The 14,211-nt window shown below is 39.8% G+C and overlaps 1 protein-coding gene across 2 annotated transcripts in view; it reads right to left on the bottom strand.

Moving 5' to 3' along the window:
• Window positions 1–14,211, bottom strand: part of LOC133503765 (importin-13-like) — a 37,683-nt gene that overhangs the window by 3,456 nt on the left and 20,016 nt on the right. For both annotated transcript variants that reach the window (XM_061825690.1, XM_061825689.1), the window contains exons 15-23: window positions 12,087–12,239; window positions 10,707–10,787; window positions 10,476–10,613; window positions 9,665–9,761; window positions 5,372–5,424; window positions 2,468–2,534; window positions 1,289–1,347; window positions 1,112–1,201; window positions 260–441 (exon numbers count right to left, since the gene is read on the bottom strand). In XM_061825690.1, the coding sequence (XP_061681674.1) occupies window positions 260–441; window positions 1,112–1,201; window positions 1,289–1,347; window positions 2,468–2,534; window positions 5,372–5,424; window positions 9,665–9,761; window positions 10,476–10,613; window positions 10,707–10,787; window positions 12,087–12,239 (920 nt within the window). The remainder of the gene's footprint in view (window positions 1–259; window positions 442–1,111; window positions 1,202–1,288; window positions 1,348–2,467; window positions 2,535–5,371; window positions 5,425–9,664; window positions 9,762–10,475; window positions 10,614–10,706; window positions 10,788–12,086; window positions 12,240–14,211) is intronic.

Here is a 14,211-nt window from a genome sequence, read left to right as displayed (position 1 = left end):
AAATGATACAGTTTAACTTTAATTTGAAAATCAACAAATAACAACCACTTCTGAATCCTTGAAACTCTACTTCGAAATCTTAACTTGAATCCTTAACCCTTGAATTCAACAGTGGTAACCAGGTGATATTTTGCATATGGAAAAAAATAAATTGACTTTACATTGCTTGGAAGTCAATCTGTATGGGAATGTGTTGTACTTGAAATGATTTTACCATATTAATTAAGTGTACAATGTACAAATTAGCCTCTAGTAGTACCTGAGTATCTGCTGAGAGAAGTTGTCTTTCTGGGATGATGTGACACGCGACGACGGGAAGCCCGGGGGCTGCAGCACCGCCCTCAGCCACATCGCGAGCACAGAGAAGCAGTGTTTGTTCAGGCTGAACAGCACTTCTGCAAACTGGTCCATCAAATTCCGAGAGGCCCCGCCACCAATACCCTGGAAGAGAGAGGAAAAAAAATAGAATAAATAAATAAATAAAGTAATTCCCTTGCAGTTTGTGATACCTGAAATTATTGTAAAACAATTAAGGCGACATTCAAACAATTTTCATTAAATTAAAAAAACTTTTATATAAAACTGCATTTTTGGTAACTGCCTTCCGCTGCCTCACAAAATTATTTAAAAAAATGGAAATCTTATTTTCAATACAATTCCCACTTTATTTCCCAAAAATATTTTTTCAAGATTATGATTTCACCTCATAAATGAACTACTTCATTCTCATGAAATATGGCCAATTTCTGCATAAAACGAAAAGTTTTGCATAAAGTGTAACTGAGACTGATGTGCTAACCAATGCTCTACTGAGGCCCCGTACTTTATAATTGTTGTGTAATTAATCTGTTCTGTGTTATTCATTAATACGATCACAATACTCATTAGGAATTATTTATTAAATATAGTACTTTACACTACCATTTTAACATTTCTAATCTTGTGAGTGAATGACTTGGCCTGTCTGTCCATTTTGTCTGAGGTGCTAAGCCATCCTAATTGAAACTAGATTTGTGGGCAAATACTCTATCTACATTTTTACATCTACAATTTGCAAATTGTATCTATTTGTGGCAATTCATCAATGTGGAATATTAGGCGCGTTCCTGACCTCCAGAAGGGCCTGGATCAGCAGCTTGCCATCCTCCTGCAGCAGTCTGGACACGGGAGGCATGTCTGCACAGCGGGGCAACAGTTCGGTCTGACACAGGAAAGACCAAAGACAGCAACATCAGAAACATTTCCTTCTACAACATTTCACGACTGGGCTCGCAAAGTTCGCACTCACAAAAAATAGACATGTTGACTTGACGGTCGGAGCCTCGGGAAACTTGAGTGATAAAAGCCCTGCATGTGGGACAGAAACAGTAGAGTTACAGCGGTTTTGTTTACACCGTGGAGTGACGGGTATAAAAGTTTAAGGCAGGTATCTGGGTCAATAAAACAGTTTCCACCAGGCAATACGTGAATCGTCATGTGATGTTTCAGTACTGTTTTAGGTTAAGAAGGAGTAATTATGACAAGGTGACTGTAGGTAATACACTAAGACGTCATGGTTTGAAATTATGCATGGCACGGAAGGTTCCCCTGCTTAAACCAGCACAGGTCAAGGCCTGTCATAAGTTTGCCAGTGACCATTTGGATGATACAGAGGAGTCATGGGAGAAGGTTTTGTGGTCAAATGAGACCAAAATGGAACGTTTTGGTCATAATTCCACTAACTGTGTTTGGAGGTAAATGAATGATGAGTTCCATCCCAAGAACACCATCCCTAGTGTGAAGCATGGGGGTGGGAGCATCATGTTTTGGGGGTGTTTTTGTGAGATTTTGGGGAACAACCTCTTTCCCTCAGTCAGAGCATTGAAGATGGGTCATGGCTGGGTCTTTCAACATGACAATGAACCGAAGCATACACCCAGGAAAACCAAGGAGTGGCTCCGTAAGAAGCATATCAAGGTTCTGACGTGGCCTAGCCAGTCTCCAGACCTAAACCCAACAGAAAATCTTTGGAGGGAGCTGAAACTCTGTGTTTCTCAGTGACAGCCCAGAAACGTGTCTGATCTGGAGAAGATCTGTGTGGAGAAGTGGGCAAAAATCCCTCCTGAAGTATGTCCAAACCTGGTGAACAATTACAGGAAACATTTGACCTCTGTAATCGCACACTAAGGTTAATGTACCAAATATTAACATTGTTTTTCTCAGGCGTTCAAATACTTATTTGCAGCTGTATCACAAAAAAAAAAAAATTCAATGGATTATAATTTCTGGATTTTTCTTTTTAGATTATCTCTCTCATAGTGGACATGCACCTTGGATGACAATTTCAGACCCCTCCATGATTTCTAAGTGGGAGAACTTGCAATATAGCAGGGTGTTCAAATACTTATTTTCTTCACTGTAAACCTCTGAAAACTAAGGTACGACTGGCGTGGCTTTGTGTAAACACAGCTCTGAGGTGCAAACTTACCACAATGGTACACGGCTTTTATGTCGAGACTTTCAGACAAGTACAAATCGGGCTTCCGTTTGAGGGCCTAAGAAGTAAACAAAGGTGTTACGTGGGTTTGTTGAGTCGTTGCAGTGAAAAAGTACTTCCTATCCTACCTGCCTGGTAGTCGGATCTGACAGCAACATGGGACTGAGAACAGATCTGCCTACCAGGCCACGGTGCTTGCTTGACTATCCGAAAATTTGTAGAGAGCAGCTCAGATGCACAACTCAGCAGGTATAACAAACAAATTAAAACCAAAAATCTGAAATAATAACTGGAAACTTAAGTAAAAACTTAAAAGTAATGGTGGTTTTTGGCTGATGCTTGAAAATGCTAATTTTTGTGTTTTTGGTTGAATATGCAACAAAAGTGTGCATGTAATCAACGTGCAGATAAAGAGAAATACAACTCATCTCGTAAACAACTCATTCAGGATGGAGGAGAGAGAGGGATAGGAGAGAAGGAGAATTATGGAATTCAGATCTATCCAAAGATAGAAAACAAAAGGGGGAGGAATGAAGACAATAAAACAAAAAGAATTATTTGATTAAAACAGCCTAGCCATCAGCCAATTTGTCTGAAGTGATTAATATTAGTTATGAATATTAATTCTTTTGGGGCTTTGATTGGCTGTGGGCTGGAATGAAATAAGTAGGATGGCGCTCAGAGACTAAGCAGTCACCTTGGCGACCACCAAGTTAAAAAAATAAAAATAAAATCTGTGAAATTTTCTCAAACTTCAAATCTTAAAATGTGTTAAAGGCCTTCTTGTATAGTGTTTGCATGTTTACTCCAGAGACTCAGGCTTATTGGTGCATTCTAAAAACATGCATATTTGTTTCATTGTAGACAACAAATTACCTTTAAGAATTTTTTTTTTTACCCTAGGAAAAAAATTTTGCAATTTCAGTAATGTAATGCCCTAGGATGTTGGCAAAAAGAGCATAGTCACAGCAATTTATTGACCAGAACCAACTGTCAAACACAAATAAAAAATAAGAAGACTCGCAAGGAGCTGCTGTGGGCTACTGCTCATGCCAACCTGACATTAGCTCCTGACACTAGTGCACAGCCCTTAAGAACCACACATCCGACACACAAAAAAATTACAGCATATTGATTAATTATCCTCTGTATATAGAGCTAGTGCAGCTACGTCACCGAAGTCACGTGACTGGCCATATTGCAGGTCAAACAAAGCATTGTTGAAGGCTGAGTCTGTTGAGACGAAACGAAAATGTCTTATAGAACGACGCCCAGAGTTTTGTCCGATACCATTAAACATTTAGGTGATAATAAACGAAGGTACGTGGAAAAATTAGAGATACTTGGCAGAGGACCCACATTTCATGCCGAAGGCGAGGTTTTCGGCAATAAAAAATTGGACTGTTAATTCGCTTCCGCTTGTCTTGGACAACTGGATATACTCATGGATCCGGTGAGTAAGTCGTTGAGATTTACATGGAAAATTTTGAAGGTGTATAAAAGTCTGGACGGAAACAAATACTTCGTTGGAATAAATCCGACATAGTGACGGGAAGACAGCTCGTGAACGCGGAAGCGTATTCGGCCACACGGTAAACTTTGCCGGAATCTATCTTTTCAGCTTGTATTCAATACAAATACCAATATTTAAATATATGACACCTGGTTTAACATAAACTCTCATTCATTAACTATGATTGAAAAAAAAAAAAGAGGACGGAGTTGTCTTCACGGAACGTACACGGAAGCGATTGCAGCCACACGTTAACCTGCGACAGACGGTTTATTTTCTTTTTTTAAATTTGTATTGTTCCCAAATGAATCAATTTATAAATACTTCTTGTTAATCTGAGATTGAGAAGAATAATTCCTACCTGAAATGAAATGATCACTACACAGGCGTGTGTTTATTTTGGTTGGGCACCGTCCATCATGTTTAAATGCCAAAATCCATCGATATTTTCCGGTCTATTCAGGCGGTATTCCATAGAATGATCTCTTTGAATATCTGTCCCGTGTGTTGTGACAACCAACAGCACAACAGGTCTCGGGCAATTACAAAAATCTGCTCTGGTTCAACAGCTCCCGCAGTGCAGAACAGCTAGGTTTGACCGTCAATACGGCGCCGTGCAAACTGTGACGTCACGTGCATTTCTTTACATTCCCTATTCTGTTTTTGAATAACACTGTGGTGTATTTTGGGGGAGCTAGAACGTATTAAAGGTACAGTAACGCCTTGTGATCCCAGTGCCCTGACTGAGTTTTTTGCTTTGACTCGCAGACGCAAACCTGAGATACAAGCACTGTATGGTGGCAGTGAATCCAACTCAACTCACTACAAGTTTACAGTCAAAATAAATGCAAAACAAACGGAATTACATAGATATTTAAAAAAAAAAAAACAGCATGGCTTTCCCTTGAAGTCTGATAGCTTGGTAGCACCTAATTGGAAACACCATAGACTGCCTAACAAACTTCTATGTTACTGTGTTGCATGCCTTCATGCAACAGATATTTGGAAAACATAATATGGCATGTATTTTTTTATCCACAGTGAAGAATAACCAATATTACTGTGACTTACTGAGGCGCATAGACATATCCCGGTCTATCTGTATTGTACTGCCACCAGGTGGCCAAGGTATGCACGCGAGAAAGAACAGCACAATGTCCATTGAAATGAAGCAAAAAAAAAATGTTGCAAATACAAGGTGACTCTTAGAATGCTGAGCGTTTGAGAAGTCATTCCCAAGCCTCACGATATGCAATGAGACATTTTAATGTCCGTTAACGTAAGATGAGAGGAAGAGAGGAAGAGGGCTGAGAGGAAAAAGAGGAATTAGAAAAAGGAAGAGAGAAACTCAAAGTGAGTGAAATAAGTAACCAAAAACACACCTGAGCTTGGAGTTGCATAAATGAATCAACAATATCAGGATGATCCCTGGGTCCTAAAATATAATAAAGATGAAACTTAAGAAATCAAAAGAGAATAAGAATAATATACAAACAGCAACGGAACAGATTCAACAGTCATGTGGAACTCAAAAGAGAACTCAAAGTAGTTCATTGAAATAATTCACGTGAGTAAGGAACAAAGAGGGGGAGTAAGGAGGGGAGGAGGGCATTTTGGGAGAGGGGGGGGGCGTGTGAAGCATTGCCAGACTCTTGGAAGGAGAAGGAAAGAAAAGAATAGGCAGGAGACGGAGACATGGGTTTGTTTGTCGACAACAAAGAAAAGTAACTCAGAGAAACAGAAGAAACCTAAGAAAGAAAAGTGGCTTTGGAGTGTGAACCCAGGAGGCACCTCTGTTACTGTGACGCTTTAGAGAAAGGGGGACCCGTTCACCCGCTTGTTTACCTCCTAACCTGGAAACACCAGCCAGCTCACAAGCACCAAGTTTAACCAAAGAGATTCTGCATTTGCGATAGTATCTTCAGTAAAAAAAAAAAAAAGCCTGTAATTTTGGACTCCCCCGCCCCCCAAACCATCTCACTGTTGTGTAGAAATGGCACCGACAGGCAATGTGGGTAAAATGGCGAACCTGCAATTTTCTGCCTCCGTAGGTAGTAGCTCAAGCCTTTAATGCACTTTTTATTACAATTATTAGTAGTATTACTTCCAGTATTTGTCCCCCTTTGTTATCCTGTGGCACCATTCTGGATGACCAGTAACGGCAGGGAATCTTGTGATAAAGTTAACCCCACCCTGCCCCCCTTTTTTTTCTGTCTCGTTGGGAATAAACAGCAATAACACCAGCTCAGTTTTCAGAGGTAGAATCTGAATCCCATTCATGGCATTTCTCTGCCTTTTTTCTGTCTCGCTCTTCTTTATAAATGGCACAACGTAACGTAAAAAAAAGCCATAATTTTCCACCTTTGGAGCTAGTATCGACAACCCCTTTCACACTACCTGTAAAATGTAGCAATTTTCTGCCCTTTTTTATCTCTCATTGTTTTGTATAAATAGCATCAAAACTAAGTCAACCGAGCAATATTCCGCCTTTGGAGGTAGTATTTTAAGCCGATTTTACACTACCTTTTAAAATTAAGCTTTTTCCTGTATAGAGAGCACCAACAATGTCTTGCCTGCAAAGTTACTGCCTTCAGAGGTAAAAACTCAAGCAACTTTCACACTGCCTTTAATATCAGACATTTTTCATTGGGATTAGGATGAACGACACGTAGAAACGTTCCAGGATCACTGTGTGAACAAGGCTTGTGTTTCAAAGAAAGGCATCGGCATTGAGGGTCCGCTTGATGCAAGCCCACCAGATCCCCCTTTGCTCCAAAGATGAACCCTCAGTGTGAAATCATCCAATGGTTCAGATAGCACAACCTCCCTTAAACTGTTGGACACACACCACTCGACATTTCTTTTCAAAGAATAGCACCAATTGTAAATATATATATATTTTAAAAAAACAATGACAGACATTAAAGATACAGTTCCAGTCGACAAGTCTTCCATTGGCCTGACAATGATGGGTCAAAAGTGATGTTGCAAGGACAAAGGTCTGTAGTGACCCAGGTTTAGCTGTTGCCACACTCCAAACACATTTCAGCATCAACTACCCAAGCCGCCCTGCAGCCCTTCATTTACACACACGCACACTCTTGCACAGGGACTCAATATTGTACACGTGCACTCACGATCTTATACTCAATCACACGCACTTTCATGCTCATAATTTCACACTCATGCACTTACTTACACAGATACCACGCGCGCACACACACACACACACACACACACACACACACACACACACACCACACACACACACACACTCTTACAGACTGACTCACTCTCACAGTCTCAGACAGGCATAGATACCACCACTAGGTGGGGCTCAAGCACCTGCCCATTTGCCCTGAAAAAAGGGGCCTTTTCCAGCTCATTTTTTTCCCTTCAGTCATCAATTTAAAATAGAAACCTCTGTCATCTATTTCACCCAGCCAGTATTTGTGAAATATGATGGACTTTTATTTGAGTCCTCGGGAATATCTTGTCACTTTATTATGTTAATTTTTTTCAACGAATTAATCTGAATTTAGGCACGCTAAAGACTTAATACCATGCTCTCTTAATTTATTTGCTTTTATTTTGAAATTCACAGCCCTAATTTCATTGAGTAAATGAAAAAATGCACAGTTGCACTCATGTTTGATTACCCAGGCCGAATTTGTAAGATGGGTACAATTCTTTAAAGAAAAGCTGAAGGGCCAGACAAAACACATTTAATTTAATTTTAATTGCATTCCACCTAAACTGACAAGCATTCCAGAAAAGTATTACCATTAAACAAAACATAACCATAAATAATCACTCATCCATCCAGCCATCCATCATATTTGCCGTTTATCCTCACGAGGGTCACGCGGAGTGCTGGAGCTTATCCTAGCTATCAACGGGCAGGTGGTGGGGTACACCCTGATTGTTACATCGCAGGGCACGTGGGAACAAACAGCCACACTCACAATCACAACTAGGGGCAATTTAGAGTGTCAAACTAATGTTGCATGTTTTTGGGATGTGGGAGGAAACCCACGCAGGTACGGGGAGAACATGCAAACTCCACACAGGTGGGTCCGGGATTGAACCCGGGACCTCAGAACTGTGAGGCCAACGCTTTACCAGCTGATCCACCGTGCCGCCATCATCACTCATATTTAAAAAAAGAATTCTGCATAAACACACAAAGCACAAATGTACATATATGCAGTCATATATAGCACTGCCCTATTTGGATAAAAAGTGAAGGATACATCTTTCTCATAATCACAAGGTGGCAGTAGAATTATTGGAATGAAATTGTACAGGTTTTTCATAATCTCTAGATCATGGCATACATTTATAAATTGTGAACCTTTTTTCCATTTTGCCCCATACCTAAGTATAACACGCAATAAATTACAGTACCCAAGTTAAATATATACTATTTTTTTCATAACTGCATGAATAATTTTGACGATGGATGCCCTTTTTTTCTGCCCCAAAAAATGTCTGTGCATGTTCCTGCTCAAACAGAATCAGTCTTGCAAACACTCACACACAAATTTTCAGATGTGCATTTACCCTCCCTCTGTTTCACACACTCACTAAGTCACTCACTCACCTTCCATGGTCTCTCATTCACTCACAAGCATAGTGTCACACACAAAGGGAAGACAGGACTTTTTTAGATGCCTGCCACTAAGCTCTAGTAGTGTCGTGTGCTCCTTTAACATGCCAGCCATACGAGTAAGCGAGCGATTTCTGCGCTGTGAACGTATCCTGTCTTATTGAAGAAGGGCACCTACGTGGAAAGGAAAGAGTTTAAAAGGCGGGTGTGAGGCAGCCATTACGAAAGGAGTCAAAAGCAGAGGGGCAGGAGACAGTGGTTGGGGATGGGAGGGGGAAGGATGTAACATAAAGGGAAGCTGGAGAGAGAGAGAGAGACGTCAATGTATTTTACATGTATTGCGTTGAGTGCCAATTACCAAAAAGAAATTTCCAGGCTACACTGAGATAATGCAGTGACTGGACATAACATGAGGTACACCTCTGATAATGAGATCATTTGTATGACAAATTCTGCATTTACAAAGATAATAATGCTTAGTAGTGAGGAACATGTAACTTGACTGTCAGAAATTGCAAATTTAGTCTATATTACACCAATAACCAATAACCTGTACTAGTTTTTGAATTCAGCTCTTTTCCCAAACAATTAATTAAAACATAGCATAATTAGCTATCCATTTTCTATGGCACTTGTACACATAAGGCTTGCAGAACACCTTATTTGACAGTGTTCAGAAAAATTAACTATCATTATCTTTGTGAAGGCAGAATTTTTCCACTACATCTCTTGCATCGGTTCATTATGTTGTGCAAGTGTAGCAAGTATCGTGTCTGGAAAATAGACCGGAATATTTCAACAAGTTGACACAGAATATTTAAGTCAACATTTGAAGAGTGAGTGTTATGAACTCTGTTTTTTTACGTCCCAGTTGGCCTAGCGTTAAAAATGTACCAACATCTGTACTGCCAGACTTAGAAATAGGTCTCTGTAGAGAAAAGTACATGAAATACGCATATTGCATTTACACAGCTCTGTTGTGTGCTACTTTGGACCTCTGTGAAATAAAAGAAAACATTCAAAGGTCTACCGCAGGGGTACATTTCACAGTATTACCAAGCCCTACCTTGCTGAAATATGGAAAGCGTTACTGAAGTAACGAGCTCAAAGAGAGCTTTGATGGGCGGAAAATGCTCCGTCTGGCTGGCGAAGATGTGGACCAGCTGAAATGCATGAAAGCAAAAAAAAACAAAAACAAAAACAAAAAAGACAACACAATCAGACATCCATGCTCACAATGAACCTGTGTTATGATACATAAAGATCTGAAGTCAGAATAATTTCTTAAGTTTTAAAAACAACTACAGATCTAGTAGACTGCTTGGCAGAGGTGCCCTGGTAACCCATGTTCTGCTTCAAGTGCTTTTCGTTTTTCCAAAACAAAGAATGACAGTAGAAAACTAGAAAGTCAAAGGGAAGGGATAAAAATAACACACTGACATATTTAGATGAAATGGTTTCCAAACAAAGAAGCTTTAGTCATCATTTGTTGAAAAGGAAAAAAGGATGTTACTTTTAAGTGTGTAATGTGTGGACACTCAATGGTTAAGGTTTCAAAATAGGGTTTGAAGTTATGATTAAGGTTTCAAACTCGGGTTTTGAGTCAGGAATAAGACTTTAACTTAGGGTTTCATGTCAGGTTTTAGGGTTTAAGACATGGTTATGGTTTCAAATGTTTTTTTTTAATGTCAGGATTCAGGTTTCAAATAAAGGTCGGGATTCCAAAACGAGATTTCAAGTAAGGGTATGAAATCAGAGCTTTTCCTAATATGTTCAATGTGGGAATTCTATTTGCCTCTGCACTATAGTGAAGTTTCCTTACCAAAAAATTAAAACATCTACACTGTTATGCACCTATTAAGTTGATTTGCTTATACCTGTCGTGTTAGGTCAAGGGCAGAGGCTTGGGGGATGGTGCTGTACATCTGTCCCAGCATCTGACTCAGTTGCGACACCATGGGGGCAAAGTCGTGCAGCAGCGTTTTCACTGACTTTTCGAATATGGCACACACTGCCTAAGGAGCACACGTAAAAGCCTTTTAACCCACTTTTCCAACACAGTGGGACAACGTCAAATAATTCCTGAGGGAGAAAAGGACGTAGCTCACCTCGACCACCTGTGAGTCATTCAGCCACTTGCTGAGTACATTCTGTATGAGCGCAAACACTTGCTGCAGGACGACCACCACCTGGGGCCGCAAAAACAATAAGCATTGGCATTGACAAGTGATGGGCCATCAAATTAGTACCTGGGACTTCAGTATGGAGTTTTTCAATTGATCACTGACATCCAAAATGTTTGACACAGGTTAAAGCTAATGGTACCAAAATACCAATGAAATACATTTAAATTTCTGCCTATGAAGAAAGCACCGGTATTAAAAAAAAAAAAGTCATAAAATACATTTTTAAAACATTCTCATTATTCTGCCATTTAGAAAATAGAAAAAGATGGATAATCCTAATTGACCTCTTTCAAGTCAGAGAGTGAGAAAAAACAAACGTGTCTTTTAATTTCGAGTATGTACACTCCTGGTTACAAGTGTACTAGTGTGGGCAGGAAAATAATGGCGACTATGAAACTACCCATTACTACAGTACACTTAAATAGATATCATTTTAATGAGACTATACACCTCTGTCTGACTTGGGACAATTTGTTCTGTTCTGTTCAATTTTTTCTAATGTAGCAAAGGATGACCAAATAGTCAGAAAATAAAAAAAAGAAACATACACCAGTTTTCCACAAGGCTACAAATGTCAGGAGCTATGAGATAATAATTTCATTGTTTAAAAATGTCCATTATCTTTAAAAATTAAATGTACAACATAATAATTTAGCTGCTGTGAATGTTTTTTTATTAGGGTTAAATTGTAACAACTAGAATAATAATTTTAATTTATATGTTCTGAATAGGTGGAACGGTGGATCAGCTGGTAAAGCGTTGGGGTCACAGTTCTGAGGTATCGGGTTCAATCCCAGACTCGCCTGTGTGGAGTTAGCATGTTCTCCTCTTGCCTACGTGGGTTTTCTCCGGGCACTCCGATTTCCTCCCACATCCCAAAAACATCCAACATTAATTGGACACTCTAAATTGCCCCTAGGTGTGATTGTGAGTGTGGCTGTTTGTCTCAAAGAGCCCTGCGATTGGCTGGCAACCAGTTGAGGGTGTACCCCACTTCCTGCCTGTTGACAGCTGGGATGGGCTCCAGCACTCCCCGCGACCCTTGTGAAGATAACCGGCCAAGAAAATCGATGGATGGATGCTCTGAATAATATTCTCGTGAATTAATACAAATACAAACATTTTGAAGTTATATGTTTTGTCATCTGTTATTCCACTGCTCCGCTGATGTTAAAGGTTTTTGCCATGTCATCGAGATAGCATTGTTTTTCTTACAACAACTTAAAATTCAATTCACAGTTATTCTTCTCCCTCATAGCACCTGTATGACGATGATAGGGTTTGTGGTGAGGGCGCACTGACCGGGTTGGGTCCGGGTGGGGGAGGGGTCGTTTTCACAGGCGCAGCTGAGTGTTCCGCCGATTCGTCGTCCTGCTTGCTGATGTCCAACGTAGTGAACAAGTTGGAAAGCAGCCCCAAGATGTGAATGATAGCTAACTTATTGGACGGATTGGGCTGAAGGGAGAAACAAAAGAGAGTGAAAACCGGCATAAAAAAAGATAACTCCACATGTAGTGGAAGATCTTAAAAGGGACATTAGGGAAATTTGACATTTTAATGGTTTAGATACAAATCATGGGTCTCTAGAGCCTACTCACCCATTAAGTGTGAAAGTTTTGTTCACTGACTATTTCAGAAAATATGTCTGTGAGCAATCTATTAAGAATGATATTTTTAATTCAGATAACAGTTTTGGACAGGAACTCCTGCTATAACCTCTTTAAAAAATACATTGTCACCAGGATAAATGTGCTGGCAAACCTTTGGTAAATTTTCTGGAATTCTTGGGATTGGGAGAATATTCAAATGCAACACTTCCAAGTGCATTTTTGAAATTACTACAAAAAATGAAAAACAAATAAAAGGTTTACACTAAATAGAAGCCTATGCAGTTAAGATAATACCCCACTCCATCTTGGTTTTTGACTAAGAACTCCGCGCTTAATTTGATCGCTCTCAGATAACTGGCATTAATCCTAATGAACACACAGTAGTACAGTGACAGTCAAGTGGTGAACATTCTGTTTGGTTTATGAGCCGCATGTGTTTATATAATCCCATAAAATCAGTGGATTAGCAGGCTTTTTTGTGACGCATATCCAGTGACACCGTCAGTCAGGTAATGACTCACAGTCAGTTTTAATCACTACTGTTTAAATAGTGACGTGACGCATTAAAAATAGCCAAGGTTATTTACACCAAATCCCCTTCGGACCTGTAAAGGTTGAAGTTCTGCCCACTAAGAGCCGCTATTTGTTCAGCAATAGGCGGCAAAGATTTCCCAGTCTGATGTCATGCTGACAAAGCAAATGCAAGACAGTAAATAATGGCCGGAAGGCAGCAAGGATGGATAAGGTAGTGTGTATGTGGGTGTGACGCCTGAGGACAAAGATGAAGTAAAAGATTCATCTTGGCTGATGTCTGGCGGCACCCTGCACTGATCAGTGGCAACTGCTCCGTGTTCATTATCTGGAAATGGAAAAATCCTCCTTTGTGCCGCACAGGCCTGAAAATACAGAGGGCTTCAAAGCAGATATTAACAATGTGCTGTGCATGGCTGTTCCTGGGTGTTGAGCTAGTAGCTCTCCAACATTCTCTCTCAAGCTCGGTTTTGGAGCACTTGTGACGGGGGACCATTTGGTCTCACTGATGGTGTTGGGTGGAAACCTTGAAAACCAAAAAACACTTTTCAGGGAGACCCCCCAAAAACAGTATGTAGTTGAAAGCAGAAGTTTACACACACTGTGCAAAAACACAGATTTCATTTTTTTGTCTCAGTCTGAAGTCAAATCAGACTAAAACTCTTCTGTTTAAGGACGGTCAGGATTAGCAAAATTATATAATTTTGTTAAATGCCAAAATAATGAGAGCGAAATTTTTTTTTAGAGAATTTTATATTATTTTATTTGAGGTCAAAAATTTATATAAACAAAACGTGCTATCTTTAACAAACATGGAGAAGCCCAAATGATGACGTCATAACTTTGGAGGCTTCTGACAGGTTAACTGACAACGTCTGAGTTAATTGACGGCACACCTGGGGATGTGATTAAGGCCACACCTCAAACACTCTGGATCCTTGTTTAAAATCATGGGAAAATCAAAAGAAATCGGCTATTAAATCAGACAAAGAATAGTGGAGCTCCACAAGTCTGGCTCATCCTTGGGTGCAATTTCCAGATGCTTGAAAGTGAGCTGTTCATCCGTTAAAACAATTATACACAAGTACAAACATTATGGTAATGTCCATCCATTACACACTAATAATTTTGGTGATCCTGACTGACCTGAAAGAAGAGAGGTTTAGTTTGATTTGACTTCAGAAAGTGAGACAAAAAATTAAATGTGTACTTTTGTACAGTGTAAGTACACTTCTGGCTCCATGTGTACATAGAGTTGTCAACTTGTCCACTTTTCCCTATGCTCT

The sequence above is a fragment of the Syngnathoides biaculeatus genome, chromosome 7 (assembly GCF_019802595.1).
Source record: "Syngnathoides biaculeatus isolate LvHL_M chromosome 7, ASM1980259v1, whole genome shotgun sequence".
Classification (NCBI taxonomy): domain Eukaryota; kingdom Metazoa; phylum Chordata; class Actinopteri; order Syngnathiformes; family Syngnathidae; genus Syngnathoides; species Syngnathoides biaculeatus.
Note: the sequence above shows the minus strand (reverse complement) of the source record. Positions and strands in the feature narration are given on the sequence as shown.